We start from the raw sequence: 16,353 nt of genomic DNA on the forward strand, positions 1-16,353 counted from the left end.
CAACATTTCCACTTTCCACTATCAAAAGTGATCTTTCATGTCTTTCTTCATTTTCAAATAATCAAAAGTGCAATCCTTTAATTAAATAATAATGACACCAATGATTAGGAAAAAAAATGGTCACTAAAATGATTGTTTACTTTAAAGTATAACATACAAAAAATAGAGGACAAAGATTGATTATTCTTACACTTTTTTAAAAGAACAAAAAATTATAAATAGGAGTCTTAGAATAGCAAGATAATAATTTCAGAGGTAACTAGTCTAAGCTAAAAAGACTAAATTTGGTGTCATTGCTGAATTCAAATAAAGTCAGAATTTGATTCTTTCACAATAATCAGTACAAAAGATCAAAGTTAATGCATCAAAAGAAAAACAATTCACAAAATGAAAGTACAGATACATAGATAGAATCATTTTATTGTGTTTTTAACTAACCTTGATAGAAGTACCAAGAGACATTTTTCATATGTAAAGATTACTTTGAGGCCTCCAAATCCTAAGAAGTCGGTCATAAAAAGAGCAAGTAGCGACCAACGAGTTCTTGCTTTCTTCGCCATGAATAGGTTCTTCTCTATGCCAATCAGCTCCATATGCAAGTGACTCGTGCTTAGAATATCTTTCAATTACTTCAAACTCACCCCCTTTAATATTGACAATAGCAAATCCATTATGCATACAAGCTGCCAACACGAAACCTGGAACAAAAGGGTGATGCTTTATTCTCCAAACTCCTCCTCCTAAACCAAGAGAAACTTCATTCACAGGTCTCGAAATTGATCTTACATCCCAATGCCTCAAGTTCTCATCATAGCTTCCTGTAAGTAGTGTGTTGGGATCATTGGGGCTCTTGGCAATACAACAAACACCCATTTTATGTGCCTTGGAATTATGAAATGCTGCTTTGGATGTACCCTCGCGTAAATCCCAGCCACTGAATTTGCAGTCATCAGAACCAGTGTACACCAAATGAGGTTGGTGGTTATCAAAGGAAGTTGTCCACAGTTCGTAATCATGAGCTTTCCATTTGTGTTTTAGCTCAACATGAGACTCTGCAAGAGAGGTTATTGCCACTGAACCGTCGGAAAGCCCCACTGTAATGTCTGTTCCCGAACAATTCCAGTCCAAATAAAGGCACATTGAAGAACAAACCTTTAAACTATTTTTCTCTTCCAATAAGAATCCTGTACCAAAAGTTAACATAAACTAATTATAAAACAGAGATGACAATATATCTCAAATCAAACTTCCAATCGAAAATTAGTCAATTGAACATCATAAACATACTTTGCGATCCATCTGAACTGCTCAAGAGACCATGAATTCTCAAGAAACCATCGGCATCAGCTTGAGCTAGTAAAGGACCAGAGTTGCCCCCAGTTGGGTTCCATTTTATATCAAAGATTCCCGCGGTTTCAACACAATAAGACGTCTCAAGGAGACATTTTTCAGCGTCAATAGTGAAGAGCGAAATGCTCCCTAATCGGCTGGGTTGATCACCCTCATGTAATGTGTACGTTGAGGCTGCCAAAACATGGTAATAAGGACTATGCGGACAAAACTCAACAGCGTCAGTGTTGCCGTCCAGATAGAAATGTGCCACATCCATACTCTAAATCTGCTGCAAAGTACAAAGCAAATACAAAATAACTACATATAACTCAAAACTCATATGGAAATTTTACCAAACAGGTCACTAACCCAATTCTAGAAAGAATATAATAGACATGTTCATTTAGTTGAAATCTAAAGCAATGCCAGTGCTAGGACAGCGAGTTCAGAATCAAATTCAATTAAATCTTTGGTAGCTGGGTGGATTGAAAGTTAGATGGAGAAATATAAGTAAGGTAGGGACCAAAACAAAAGGAAATCATAGACACAAAACCAAAAAGAGAATTGAAGAAACAACAGTGTTTTCTAAAAATAGTCATTGTGAAATTTTATATTCGCCAAATAACTTTTAAAGAAAATTATTATTAGTAAAATAACTATGTTTGGTCGCACAAAGGACTAAAAATTACAACCATACTGTAAATTCAATGTGAGTATTTTATTAATTTAACATTTCATTTTTGTTAGTTTGACAAATTTCTTAAAAAAAAAACAGAGGCATTTCAACAAACACCTTGTGTGCACAGCAGCTCAAATAAAATTAAATAGTTTGAAAGAGAGTAAAACCAACCTGAATTGCTTCCTTTATCTGCACCAAGCCCCAGAATTTTTGCCCAATTAGATATAAAACTATAATTCTACAGTTAAAAGAAAGAATGAGATTAAAGGAGGTTTACACATATCTTAATCTTACTACTCAAAAACCTTAAAAGAAAGTTAAACCTTAATAAGCTATGGCGGGAATGCCTTTTGTAAACAAATCAGTAGTAAAGTCAATACAAATCAAAAGTGAAATTAACAGTAAAGTGAGCACAACATTAAAAAAGGGATTAGAAAAAATTATTACTTGAGCTTTTTAAGTAAATATTACAATGGAAAATTCTATAACTAACCTTTATATACCGATGCTAGTCAAATTTTTTATAATGATGTAAGTTATAATTATTTAAACATATTGCAAAATTTACACACGTTAATATATATATATTATATATATTTTTTTATGCTCTCATATAACATTAAAAAAAATAGTTATAGAATATCTTTAAGCGCCAAAATTGGACTGAAAAATTCTTGAATCAATTAATATAATATTTGGAGAATTAAGTAAGATTTAATGGAAAATGGTGTCTAGAACGGTAGCTATATGGTGGGTGTCCTCTAACAATACCAACGTTTTGATCAGTCATTGCTTTGATTAATGCTCTATAAATTATCTCAAACTTCAATTCAATCTGAATTAAAAACAAGAAGAAGAATACACACTTCAATCTTCTTACTTTGCAGCTTAAATGGCGTCTTCCCCAGAAACCGAAATTGCCCACAAGTTCATGTTTTTTACAGTCTATAAAGACGGCCACATAGTCTTAACCACACCCCCAATCGAAAAAATCCCACCTTCCGAGTCCGATCCAACTACAGGGGTTCGTTCCAAAGACGTCGTCGTATCATCAAACCCTAACTTTTCTGTCTCAGCCCGAATCTTTCTCCCCAAATCGCTCCAACCGGGTCGGAAGCTTCCCGTCCTCTTGTACATCCACGGCGGAGCTTTCTGCAGGGAATCTCCTTTCTCGACCACATTCCACAACTTCGTCAGCACCGTCGTTTCCGCCGCCGACGTCGTAGCTGTCTCCGTCGACGACGGGCTTTTTCCGGATCGACCCATTCCCGCTTGCTACGACGATTCATGGGCCGCGATTCAATGGGTTTCGGCCCATAAAGACTGTAATGGGCCCGAGGCCTGGTTGAACGAATACGCTGATCTCAACCGAGTTTTCTCATAGGTGGAGATAGTGCTGGAGGGAACATAACCCATGAATGGTTAACTCGGGTCGGGTCAATCGGGTTATCGGGTGTCCGAGTTGAAAGGGCGGTGTTGGTGCACCCTTATTTTGGGGGTGCGGCAGATGATGATGCCATGTGGATGTACATGTGTCCGGAGAATGAAGGGTTGTATGATCGTAGAATAAGACCGACGGCAGAGGATCTGGGGAGAGTTGGGTGCGAGAAGTTGTCGGTGTTTGTGGCGGAGAAGGATCATTTGTACGAGGCTGGGAAACGTTACGTGGAGGTGTTGGGTAAGAGTGGGTGGGGTGGGAGTGTGGAGATGGTGGAAACCATGGGAGAAATTCAGGGTGTGTTTGGAAAGCCACAATGTAAATTACACAATAATTACACAATTTGACATGTTTGTCTGACTATGTAATTACATTGTAAAGTAATTGAGGGTATCTAATTACACTCTCCAATTCTCAATTGAATGTAATTACACATTGTAATTACTAAAAACTTTCCATATTAAACATTACTTACTAAAAAATATTATTTTCCCATGTAATTACTAACTATTTTGCCAAACAAGATATTAGTAATTCATATATAATTACTATCTCATATCTAAACACACCTTTCATTTTAAAATATAGTGTAATTACTACACTGTGTAATTACCACCCTAGTAATTACAAAATTACTTCCAAAGGCATCCTCACTATTTTCATTTGTTTAAACCCAACACTCATAAGGCTGTTGACTTGGTCAACAAATTTATTTCTTTTATTTTTTTTTTTAACAAAAAAAAAATGAAAGATTAAGTGACCCTTAGAACATGAGTGCTATATTATTAAAGATAAAAGAATATTTTTTTAAAAAAATAAAAAATTAAGAGTCCATTTTTCTAAACATATATATTATGAAATTATGGCTAATGAAAAAAAAAAAATTCTCCCAAATTTTAACAAATACTAAATTGTGTTTGAACTTTTCAATATTCGTTTGATCTTAAAATTTCAATGATTTAGAAAGAATTTTTAACTTAATTTCTTTATTGAATATTTAAATGGAGCTTTTTTATTTTTACACTTCAAAATAATTTTTTTATTGCATTTTTATAAAATTCTACATAAAAACTCTTTGCAACCTACACGAAAAATCATATAAAAACTCCTATTACAACTAGCGCTGCAACCACTTCGAAAACCTAAACCGTAAATTTAAAAAAAAAAATAAAAATACAGTATTCCCCTATGTAAATTTTATTTATTTTTTATATTCATTAAAAAAAAAATAACTCATTCACTTTACAGTCTTGCAGATTGAATTTTACTGTTGTACAAATTAAACTAGATCCAATATAATATATAAAACTCACATTAAGAGCCAATTAAATACAATATCAACAAAATGGTACAGATTGAATTAACACTGGAAAGAAATAACAATTTTTTTTTAGTATATTAATTCAAGGACTTCACCTGTGTCTTAATTGATGAACAAGGATGATGCTATATTGGTATGTTAACAGAAAAAAAGTCCATCCAAGGTGTGGCGTGCTGCCCCATGGCACACCCACACTAGGGCTATTTTGTAACATGAGCATGCCTTGGTGCTTGATCATTAGTCAAGTCTCGCACCAAGCACCTCATTGGGGTATTTTGTAACATGAGCATGCCTTGGTGCTTGATCATTAGTCAAGTCTTGCACCAAGCACCTCATGGGGGTTGGGAATCTTTTGTTGTTTAGCTTTCTTTATTTGTATTTCCTTCACATATGTCTACAGAGCTAAAATCATCTATGTTCCTGGAAATCCCTTAAAACCCCAATAAGCTCTTTAGGGGGGGGTGACCAGGTGACTTATGAAGCACCTTGTCACCAGCATGATAGGGGCCCAGCTGTGTACTCCCTTGCCCTATCAAGGCCATATATTAATAAAACGATGTTTATCCATGCTTCTTGTGTATGCTTCTATATGGTCTTTGTGATGCCTGTTTGTTGCCTTTGTTGGGCCATTGCGTGCCATTTGTCTATATGTTTGCTTGTGGATTGTGTGAGATTGGTCCTTGGGGGACGCTTTGTGTTTGCTTGTTCATGCTTCTTGTTTGCACTCAACATGTGCGAGACATGTATCGTGCCTAACCTTTGAACTTGTTTGCCTGCAGACGCGTTTAGGCTGACTTGCTAGCTCGGTGTGCCAGCAAGTGCCGCACGTTCCACCTACTTGGGGTGTCCAATAGGCGGCCGTGACGGTTGGTATCGAGCCAAGAGAAAAGGGAAGCTTGGTAACACGACATACTGGTGAGCAACACCCAAAGGATTCAAGAGCTTGAGAGGCGCGTAGGGGAGTTAGATGGCACGGACGAGAGGGTCGGGGATCCAGCCCCTAACAATCGAACTCGGGGCCAACGGTGACACAACAACAAGTTGCCTCGTTGGCTCGAAGACTATGCAAACTTGTTGGCCGGTGGTACCGCGATCGAGAGAAGAGATGTCGCTGCGGAACATCGAGTGCACCTCGGATGGAGGATCGCATCAAGGCATTAGAACAAGCAACGACGGGCATGCGTGCCGCTATCACTGTACTACAAAATGGGCAGGCTGCATTACAAGACTCTCTCAATGATACGATCGAGGATTGTAATGTGTCTGTCACCGCCATCCGGGAAGAATTGGCAGGGATGTCAACCAAGCTAAATCTTACCATGATAGCAGCAGAGCGTGCAAATACCGGGGGGCACGGAGGTATGGAGTATGGCCGACCGAGAGCACCCGAGCCCAAATGCTATGGAGGGGCGAGGGATGCCGAGAGCTCCAAAACTTTCGTTTGACATGGAGCGACTTTAGGGTCGTGCGGACCGACTCTGAAGAAGCCAAGGTAGCAACAGCTACCATGTATTTGTCCGGGGACGCCAAGTTGTGGTGGAGGACGAAATATGAAGATATTCAGAATGGTAAATGCACCATCGACACTTGGGAAGATCTCAAGAAGGAATTAAACGCCCAATTTCGCGGAGAATGTCGCCTACCTGGCTCGACGTCAGCTTAGAGAGCTAAAGCAAGTCGGGACAGTCCGAGACTATGTGAAGAAGTTCTCTGGATTGATGCTCGACATCAAAGATATGAATGAAGTTGACAGACTTTTCTACTTCCTTGAAGGACTCAAGCCATGGGCTAAACAAGAGCTGCAAAGGCAGCGTGTGGCAGATCTCGCCACTGCTCAAGCTGCAGCCGAACGACTGACTGACTACACCTCTGAGAATTCGCAGCCAAAGAAGACGAATCCTCAGACCAGCGAGGGCCTATTTCATTTCTTATGTCTTAGACTACTTTTAAGCTTTCGAGCGAAGGACCAAAACAATCGAAATTCAGCAAGGAGCCAATACATGTAAAGTTATATAAAATTATTTTATTTTATTTTTAAATTAGGTTTAACATATAATTTTAAAAAATATTTAAAATATTTGGGGGGCCATGACACCCTCCGGCCCCCAGCTCCGTCGCTGGACCAAAAGATGTCGAACCTAAGTAGTGACAGCACCAGTTTTGCAACCATGATATGTTTTGAGTTTTTTTTTTAAGAAAAAATATAATAAAAGACAAGATACAAAGAGCACCCTGATTTGGTAAACACTTGTGCTTTATATGTTTATCTATGTGCTTTTTTTAATTTTATAAATAAGGTCAGAGAAAAATGAGTAGAAAAGGAATGGAAAATAGTGTAAAAGCAAGTGCTCCTCCCCTTTATGCAGCATTTTGAAGAATCTTATCTCAAAGGGCTTTCTTTATTTGGAAGAAATTATTGCGCTCCTTGTTAGCCGCATCGACATCATCTGAAGAGGCAACTGCAACTACAGTTCCTTTATCCTTGACCGATTCGATTGCATCGGCAAATTCTTTAAAGTCCTTCACACTGCAGAGATTCATCGAAAACTCAGCGATCAATTGAACGGTACATACTTGACAAAGGTTGCTCAGACATTATAAAGAACAGATCATAAATAGTATACATAACTACTTTTAACAAGTTATATCAAAATAATGGTAAAAAATTAAACTATTGTCATCAATCAACATTGGCTTCCTAGTTCTATGTTTGAAATATCAAAATACGTAGGCTCGAAATCCGAATCAGGTTTAGAGAGCATTTATCAGGCAAAAGCATCAATCATAATAAAGTTTGTTACCTGGTTGACAATATCTGTTCACGTCTCAATTGCCTCTCTTCATCTGTGACTCCCAACAAATGGCGCAATAAACTAAGGGAAAAGGAAACAAGTGAAGTGAATAACTCATAAATGAGGTAAGAAGAACAGAAATTGCATAAAGAATATTAAGTTTCTAATTACACTGATCTGACAAACTCTACCAAACATGATAAATATATAGAAATTTCTGCAGAGAGAAGAAAATTGTTGTCGACTTACCTACTATAACCTTTGGCATCTGGGAGCTGGTATGAATCCACATCTCCTATGGTTCCAATAATGGCCTTTGTGAGAGTATCATCATCCATTTCTAGTTGGCGTAGAAACTCCGCAGTTCCATCATATACATCAAGAGTCTTTAATAGATTTGGGTCACGGTAAGATAAGAAAGAAAATACTCCTACATGAAGAAAGTTCAGAGTAAGATTCTGAATTAACATTTAAGAGTTCCATATCAACATGGTAACAGTATGAAGTAATACCTGAGTGAGAATCAAAGTCACAAAAACCACCATAAGCACCCCCACTAACTCTAACGCGATCCCACAACCATGTATTACCGATATATTTTGAAATAACGTATGCACTCCCACTGAGCTGATAACCTGTCTCGTATATGTTGGCTGCTTTCCCAACATAATTAACCTATAAAAAAACAAGTTTAAAATTCAATTAATCTAGATTAAAAGGAAAAAGAAGAAACAGGTACAAGAAGAAAATAATAGCATCTGCACCTGCGTAGGTATCACAATGGCCTCGTTTCCAGATGACAATCGTGCATTCCAAGTCGTTGTTTCATAAGGAGAGCTGGTGGGAAGCAAATCAAGAAATTTGCTAACATATTTTTCTGAGTTGGTGAGGTTTTTCCCCTCTCCGGTCATATTTATTAAGCAGCCATTACGAGATAGTAAGCTTTTGCGTATCTCCTCAAGAGATGAAGAAATTCCCTCCCAATCTTGATCAACTTTTTTTTCGAGAGTTTGCAAGAACTCCAAGTAACTATAAGAAGACAAAATGTTCTTTAAGTATTCAAGTTAAGAAAGTACACCAATCTCTTCTACCAAAGCATAAGTACGATAAACCAATAAACCAAAACGACAAGCACTTGTCAAATAACAATGTAAAGAATGGCATTGGACTATATATGGAACTAAAAGAACTACAGCTAATGTTACATCTTTGAAGGGGGAACAGGTTATAAGCAATGTTAAAAGAACAATCTGAAGACTAATTTCCAACTTTCTTGAGTAATTAGATGAAGAAGAAGCTAGGTTGGGTATCAGCTGATGAAAAAAGTGACAGTCCAAGCCTCACATCAGCAATATCATTGCTAAATACTACAAGTAAGGGCAACTCCCAACTTGGTGAACTAAATACTTCAGAATACTGATCAATGGACATGCTAGGCCGTGAGTTGGCCAAAGAAGAATAAATTGATACTTGATTGAGTTCGAGACTAACCTGACGCCACCCATTTGTTCAGAAACCCACCCTGCAACATTTAACTTTGCGTCCATCCTAGCAGCTGCGATCCCGTGTCCACTGCCTCTTAAACGGTTCTGGCAGAAAATAAAAAAGAAGACATAGTGAGATCAAGTAGTGAGAGGTTGGGATCTACTCCAGTTCCATTTTTCACTACTTAAAGTCATATATACCTCCATTCTTGCTTTGCTTTGGGAAACAAATTGTTTAAACCGCTGCTGGTCAGTGAACTGAACTTCTTGAAGAACACAGTTAACCTACAAAATTATAACATATGGCATTATATAGTGCAAATCACAACCTTCAACCAAGCTATGTGTTCCACACATTCTTCAGCTCAGTAAAAGCCTTGGATGAGTTAAGAGAACATCTTAAAAAGAAGACATTTGAAATGTCAATGGGATGATTTCCAACTTTCTTTTTCCAGATGATTCCCTAAATATACATGCGTATTGGCAAGAAAATTGTTAAATACCAGGTTGAATAGATCTTCAGCACGTCCTGCCATGGCTTTGCCTCGAACAATTATATTCCTACTAGGATCCTCCTTGCCACGAACAGATGATGTTAGTGGATAAACTGATATGCCTCCAGTTTTCCTCCCAATCAATTGATTAAGCTGCACAAAAGATAAATCTTTTGTACCCATCTCCAGCAATGATTGACTGTCAAGAACATAGTCAGAGAAGGAACCTATTAAGCTCATGTATAATTAAGACCCTGAAGCTGCTTGAAACAAATTTAAAATACTTCACAGAGATAATTAATAGTAATTGTTACTATCACTGCTTTACGTATACAACTATTTTTATTAGACTAGGACCCTATGTCTGATTTCTTGAATATGAGATCATGATCTACAACGTGCAATAGAAACTCCAGACCTACTTTTAGAAGACTGATGTTATCTGCTCCTTCAAAGGGCTCATTCCTTAGTTTTTTTCAAAGAGTAATCAACAATAGCTGCTCTGTCATTTACTTATTATTACTTACACTGGGAGCATCCTACGCAGTAATTTTTAGCTAACAGAAACAGAAAGCATTTCCTTGTGAAACATTGTACAGGAAGCAGTTTGTTCACAGGGGGCAAAGAAAATAAAAGGACAGTTGCAATTATGTTTAATTTATGACACTAAGCATTTCTTGACTAATTATAAACTGTTAAAACACTGCCAAAGTGATCATATAGGCAATTTAAAATTCTCACAATTAAGATCTATAATCCTCCCAAATACTTAAAAAATAGCATTCAGCTGGCCACATAGATATATCAATCCAAGTTTAAATAAAATCACTGAGCTTAAATTCTAGCCAAATGTATCATTCCCTCCTATGAACATTGATATAATATTCAATTTTGTTTGAGATCGTTGCTATGCCCTCTTAGGAACTAAAATAAACATACATCAAGGAATAATTATATTGAAGACACCTTACCAAAAAAGAGGTACAAGAGGAAGAAGCTCTTGCTTCAGTGAGCTCATGTTGAAAACAACTTCTGCATAGAGGACATCATTGGTGAAAAGGTCATGCTTCAAAACCTTTACTCCATTAATATCTCCCATCTACATGTAAGAAAAAAGTACTTAGGACTATCAAACCCAAAAGGAGAAATCAATAGGAGAAAAACACAATGTTAGGATGATGACCTCAGTGGGAACATGTATAGGTTCTTTGGGAATGTCCTGAAGAGAAAGGCTAGGAACAGCTCTCAAAGCTTCCGGTGGATCAGGAGTTTCCTGCTTAAGCCGCAATTCTTGTGTAGCGCGTGCTAGTTCAGCAAGATCTTCTTCAGTCATGCTGGCTTTAACTTTATCCAATGCTTCTTTCTCAGCTGCTTCCTCAAGAGAAGCTTTCTTTGGATCAGGCTGATAGATAAATTCTCTTGTTAGAAACCAATGTCCCAATTCAATACATCACCTATATACAAACTCATGTGCTCAAATGAAAAGTCACTCACCTGCATTTCTATTGTAACTCGGTGTGGATTGTTCAAAATGAATTTCTCTATAAGAGGAGAGAAAACAGCTTTGGCACCTTCACTTTCTATTCTGGCTTTAAGGGCCATTAAGGGTTTCTCATACTTCAAAGGCTCAAAGGGATCCATGTCATATATCCACTTACCCTATGAAAAGAAAAGACCAAAGCATATAAAAGGAATCAGGTATTGACGGGAAAGGACAAAAACCCAACTCACAGACATTTCAAAGAAAAAAAGAAAAGTAAGAAAACATAAAATAGCTTACAATGGACCGAAGCATTAGGGACAAACCACGGGGAAATGATCCAGTGTTGTTCTCCCGAAGAGAAAACTCAATCGTATTCATTGATGCTTCCACGGCATTTGTATCAAAACCTTCCTCTGCTAATTTTTTTAATGTACTGATTACTAATTCTTCTACCTTCTGAATGTTATCTTCTGAAACACCTTTCAACCCAATACTAAATTGAGGCTGAAGGAGCTCATCTTCTACCCCACCTCCTACAATAGCCTCTCCAAGCCCACTTTCGAGCAAGATTTTCCTCAAGGGAGAAGCAGGAGTTCCCAACATAAGATGATCCAAAAATCCAAGGGTGAGCTCAGTTTCCAGGTCTAATGGCTTTTCAGAGAGAAGCCAATTAAGACATACCATGTGTTTCTTCTTCAAATCACCCTCTTCACCAGCAGGATATTTCTCAATAATCCTAATAGGCTCTGAAAACAGCTTTTGAGGTTGAATCCTCGATTCATTAGGAGCTGAATTTGCATCAAACATATTTAAATATTCTGCAAAGAGTGAGACAAGTGAATAAGATACCCATACCACATTTTATTCATATTTCTAAATTCTAAAACTTTCACTCATAAAAATCATTAACATGAACTCATCTAAGAGGTTTCACTTGCTTCTTTTTTGCATTTCACCCTCTAGAACTGTTTTTGTTTAGTTTGCAAATTCCTTATGTTTTCTTAAGTCCATAACCGCATTTACTAGAGCTTTACAAAACTAAATAAGAGTTAAGCTCATTATTCAGGCTTTTATATTATGGTTTAATTGCTCTAGTTTAAATGGAAAGATGGACATGTTCAATCAAGTGTTGCGCAACTATAGCCTAGACTTCATTTTACTTGAAAGAAAAACACTTCTTTTCTACAATCCCAAACAAATCCAGCACCAACTCATAGCTCGCATGTATTTATGAGCACAGTTAAATGTACAAACATATATGATATATATAAATAAGCAGATTCATGCAGTACCACTTAAAATGCGAAGACGCTCACTGACATCATCATCTCCATAAAACCATATTCTAGCATTGCTGGGATGGTAATATTTACGGTGAAAATCCTGCACAACTTAGCAGTTAGAGATGCAAATCTACCATTAACAATAATAAATTAAGAAGAAAAAGAAGCATAAAATACAGTAGCAGCTTCTGTGCAACTATAGCTTGAATTTGAAAGCGTATGCTAATCTAATGCATTAGAACAAGAATTCTTCATTTTAATGACCAAATCAAACCTTAAATTCTTCAAATGTGAGGTTAGGAATAACTTTTGGATCGCCTCCACTATCAACACCATAGGTATTGTCTGGACAGAGAGCCTACAAAACAAATTGCATTGAAATTTTGGAAAGAAACAATAACTCAAGAGAAAGAGGACAAAATCACATGATAATCTAGTACTCTAGTAGTACTACAACCCTTGTTGCACACAAAAAGTAAAGCAAGACATGTCAGCCAATTAGTTGCAATATCCAATTAGCAATATAAACCAATAGCTGCAACTCGACATGATACTAAAATGGATAACAAGCACAACAATGAACCAGAAATCACTGACTTCAAGAAACCACAAAATACAAGGCCAAAATATAAAACATAGATGAGTAAAAAAAGAGTAGTTGGAATATGTAGGAATGTGGTAGACAATGATGTGCAATGGAATACAAGAAAATGTTGAGGTGAAGCGATTGGAATACAAGTGAAGTGAGAAATGCAGTTCAATGTTTCTTTACGGTGAATGTTTCTATTGAGTGCAACTGTATTACACAATTTACTTGGAGGCACTGTAAGCAACAATTTATCCAAAAAATATCACTCAATGGCATATAAATTATAACTTCTCCAACTTCCTTGCACAATCTAATCAAATATGGTTGAGATGTTCCGTAAAGGATCCAAAATAGAGTCGTACAAACCAAAAATTGAAGAAGAAAGGAAACTTGCCTGTTGAGCAGATCGCCCTAAAATGTTATCAGGCTGGGAGTAAACTCCCTTCATCTCATTGAAAACAACCCCTAAAATACAAAGAAAATAATTTTATGTAAACGAAAGAATTCCATAAGATACAAAGAAATAACTTAGATCAAGAGTAATCCAAGAAATAACAAAAAGAGAACTTAATGCATAGGGAAACTCGTCAACCTTTGTAACTTATTTCTTCAGAAGGATTGTTGAGTTCATAGTGCCATCCCTCTTGTTGGAATGTCTGAAAATCCTCCACGCACTTAGGAAAGAAAACAGCATCTAGGTACACATCAACGAGATTATAGAAATCCTATAAGCAAACAACAACCATGTTTTAGGATTAAATGTAGTATACATAACAACAACTAGAAGCAACTTTGTTTCCATTTTTTCCACCTTTGTATTTGTGGAAGCAACCGGGTAACAAGTTCTATCAGGATAGGTGAATGCATTCAGAAAAGTATGCAAGCTCCCTTTCAATAATTCAACAAATGGTTCTTTCAGAGGATACTTTCTTGAGCCACACAGCACACTGTGCTCCAATATGTGCGGAATGCCAGTAGAATCTTTCCTGTATCAACAATTAGATTAAAAAAGTAAGCAAACAACTTGATCAATTACAAGAGTTTCTCACACCATTCATTCAACAAGTAAAAACCTGCATATTCATGATATGAGTTGCTCAAGAAGGTTTGTAGACATTGCAAACTATGTTATCATTCGCTATCTACTTCTAAATAATATACATCTTTTTGAAGCATTGTTAAGCGTACTGCATAGTACTTACGGTGGCGTACGGAAAACAATGCCAAAAACCTTATTCTCATCATCGTTGGACACCGACATCACTTCAGCTCCAGTCTTTTTATGTCTAAAGAGCACAGCTTTCGACTTACACTCTCCGATAAACTCTTCGGAAACTTTCTCAAAACCAAGCTTCTCCACAACCTCATCCTGGACCCCAGAAAATTCTGAACCAACCAACAATTAAAAAAAAAAAATCAACATTATTAAACCATTCATTTCAATCCCAGATAAATTCTAAAACCCCAAACTTTCCAAAATGAAATACAGCAGGTAAGGCATCAAAGCTAGGGATTTTACTTTCATTGACTGGATAAAAACAATAAAAAAAATAAAATTAAAAAACGAGCTTCAACTGTACCTGAGGAAGAAGATTGAGTGGGAGTGGCGACGGCTCGCGGAGAGAGAGTAGAGAAGTGCTTGTGGAGACGAAATGAAGAAGACGAGGTGGAAGTGCGTAGTAATCTCCATTGGCGGCGGAGAAGAGAGCGCCCGTTGATATTGGGAATGGAGCGGTTTCTTGAAGAAGAAGAAGAAGATGAAAATGGCGATGAACCAGAGCGAGATGAAGAGGAGAGACCGCGCCTAGTAGCGGAACGAAATGAGAAAATTCGATTGCAGGCTATGGAAGAGCGAAGTAGAGTCGCCCTCTCCATTGTTGTGGCGAGCTTTCGTAAGAGCGGTAGAAGTAGAAAGTTGCAGCGAAAAGGAATTAGAGATGAGGGTGTAGTCAGGTTTATATATTATCTATATTTTGTGGTTAATTTTGGTATTATGTGTAATTAAGAGGGTTAAATAGAAAATGCGAATTAGAATTTTTATTACTTAAAAAAAAATGGGTGATTCTACAATGCACCCCCTTAAAAGGGATGTATTGATGCACCCTCTACTTATTTCGGCATCTAAAAAAAAAATTAATCTAATTTTTTTTCATATCCTTGTACGTTATAGCTATTTAAAATATCCTACAAAATTTTGAGAAATTCGGAATAATTTACAGTATAGAAAACAATGTTCAAACCGTCTATTTTACACGCGTATAAAATAAAATAGTCACGCGTGCAACACACTGCTTTAACGCAATTTTCAACGTGTTAAACTTTGCCGAATTTCTTAAAATTTTACAGGATTTCTTAAATAGCCATAATTTACATGACCATGAAAAAAATTTTGACTAAAAATTATTTCAGATACTAAAACAGATAGAGATGTATCGATATACTCCTTTTAAGGGGGTGCATTATAGAATTTCCCAAAAAAAATTTAAATGTAGTAAATTAAGTTTTTAAAATTATTGGGAAATTCTATAATGTACCCCCTTAAAAGGGATACACCAATACATCTTTATCTGTTTTAGTATCCGAAATAATTTTTTAGTCAAATTTTTTCGCATGGTCATGTTAATTATACTTATTTAAGACATCCTGCAAAATTTTAAAAAATTCGGAAAAGTTTAACACACTGAAAATTACGTTCAAGTAATGTGTTGCACGCGTGACTATTTTATTTTATACGTGTGTAAAATAGACTGTTTGAACATTATTTTCTATAATGTAAATTATTTCGAATTTCTCAAAATTTTGTAGGATATCTTAAATAGCTATAATGTACATGAATATGAAAAAAATAATAGACTAAATTTTTTTTTGAATGCCAAAACAAGTAGAGGTTGCATCAGTACATCCCTTTGAAGGGAGTGCGTTGTAGAATCACCCAAAATTATTTTAACATGTATTAAATTATGGAAAATTCTATAATGCACCTCTTAAAATAGATATATTGATGCACCCCTAACTGTTTTTGTATCCGAAATAATTTTTTAGTCAAATTTTTTCTCATGGTCATGTACGTTACAGTTATTTAAGACATCCTGCAAAATTTTAAGAAATTCGGAAAAGTTTAACACGCCGAAAACTATGTTCAAACAGTGTGTTGCACGCGTGACTATTTTATTTTATACGCATGTAAAATAGACTGTTTGTACATTATTTTCTATATTGTAAATTATTCCGAATTTTTTAAAATTTTGTAGGATATCTTAAATAGCTATAACGTATATGAATATGAAAAAAAATTAGACTAAAAAATCCTTCTGGATGCCGAAACAAGTTAAGGGTGCATCAATACATCCTTTTAAGAGTGTGCATTGTAGAATCACCCTTAAATTATAACTTTTAAACTTTCATACTTTCTTAATTAAAATTAGAAAAAATTCCCCATCTTAATAATTTAAGAAGAT

General features: G+C 36.2%; 2 protein-coding genes, 1 long non-coding RNA gene and 1 pseudogene across 6 annotated transcripts; 2 read left to right on the plus strand and 2 right to left on the minus strand.

Moving 5' to 3' along the window:
- Positions 1-267: 267 nt before the first annotated feature.
- LOC115703616 (uncharacterized) lies at positions 268-2,560 on the minus strand. 4 transcript variants are annotated; one of them, XM_030631113.2, is made up of 4 exons: positions 2,505-2,560; positions 2,183-2,249; positions 1,288-1,618; positions 268-1,184 (listed from the first exon to the last, which is right to left on the minus strand). In XM_030631113.2, exons 3-4 carry the CDS (start codon positions 1,607-1,609, stop codon positions 466-468), a joined length of 1,041 nt encoding a protein of 346 aa, XP_030486973.2. In that variant the 5' UTR covers positions 1,610-1,618; positions 2,183-2,249; positions 2,505-2,560; the 3' UTR covers positions 268-465. The 4 variants fall into 4 exon arrangements, with proteins under 4 accessions (XP_030486973.2, XP_030486880.2, XP_030486838.2 ...); XM_030631020.2 differs by having other exon boundaries at positions 1,288-1,621; XM_030630978.2 differs by lacking the exon at positions 2,505-2,560 and adding an exon at positions 2,335-2,483 and having other exon boundaries at positions 1,288-1,621.
- A 197-nt stretch (positions 2,561-2,757) lies between these two features.
- LOC115717787 (probable carboxylesterase 5) lies at positions 2,758-4,164 on the plus strand (annotated as a pseudogene).
- Positions 4,165-4,803: 639 nt separating this feature from the next.
- LOC133032639 (uncharacterized) lies at positions 4,804-7,300 on the plus strand. The gene is made up of 2 exons (XR_009685229.1): positions 4,804-4,933; positions 6,684-7,300. It is a non-coding gene; the product is annotated as an uncharacterized LOC133032639 (long non-coding RNA).
- LOC115702913 (presequence protease 2, chloroplastic/mitochondrial-like) lies at positions 6,768-14,871 on the minus strand. The gene is made up of 19 exons (XM_030630379.2): positions 14,476-14,871; positions 14,098-14,281; positions 13,707-13,881; positions 13,488-13,620; positions 13,290-13,360; positions 12,581-12,664; positions 12,316-12,406; positions 11,321-11,841; positions 11,035-11,199; positions 10,724-10,942; positions 10,512-10,639; positions 9,550-9,739; positions 9,248-9,331; positions 9,054-9,151; positions 8,327-8,591; positions 8,075-8,237; positions 7,812-7,992; positions 7,572-7,643; positions 6,768-7,297 (listed from the first exon to the last, which is right to left on the minus strand). Exons 1-19 carry the CDS (start codon positions 14,768-14,770, stop codon positions 7,156-7,158), a joined length of 3,261 nt encoding a protein of 1,086 aa, XP_030486239.2. The 5' UTR covers positions 14,771-14,871; the 3' UTR covers positions 6,768-7,155.
- Positions 14,872-16,353: the final 1,482 nt, after the last annotated feature.

The sequence above is a fragment of the Cannabis sativa genome, chromosome X, assembly GCF_029168945.1.
Source record: "Cannabis sativa cultivar Pink pepper isolate KNU-18-1 chromosome X, ASM2916894v1, whole genome shotgun sequence".
Taxonomy (NCBI): domain Eukaryota; kingdom Viridiplantae; phylum Streptophyta; class Magnoliopsida; order Rosales; family Cannabaceae; genus Cannabis; species Cannabis sativa.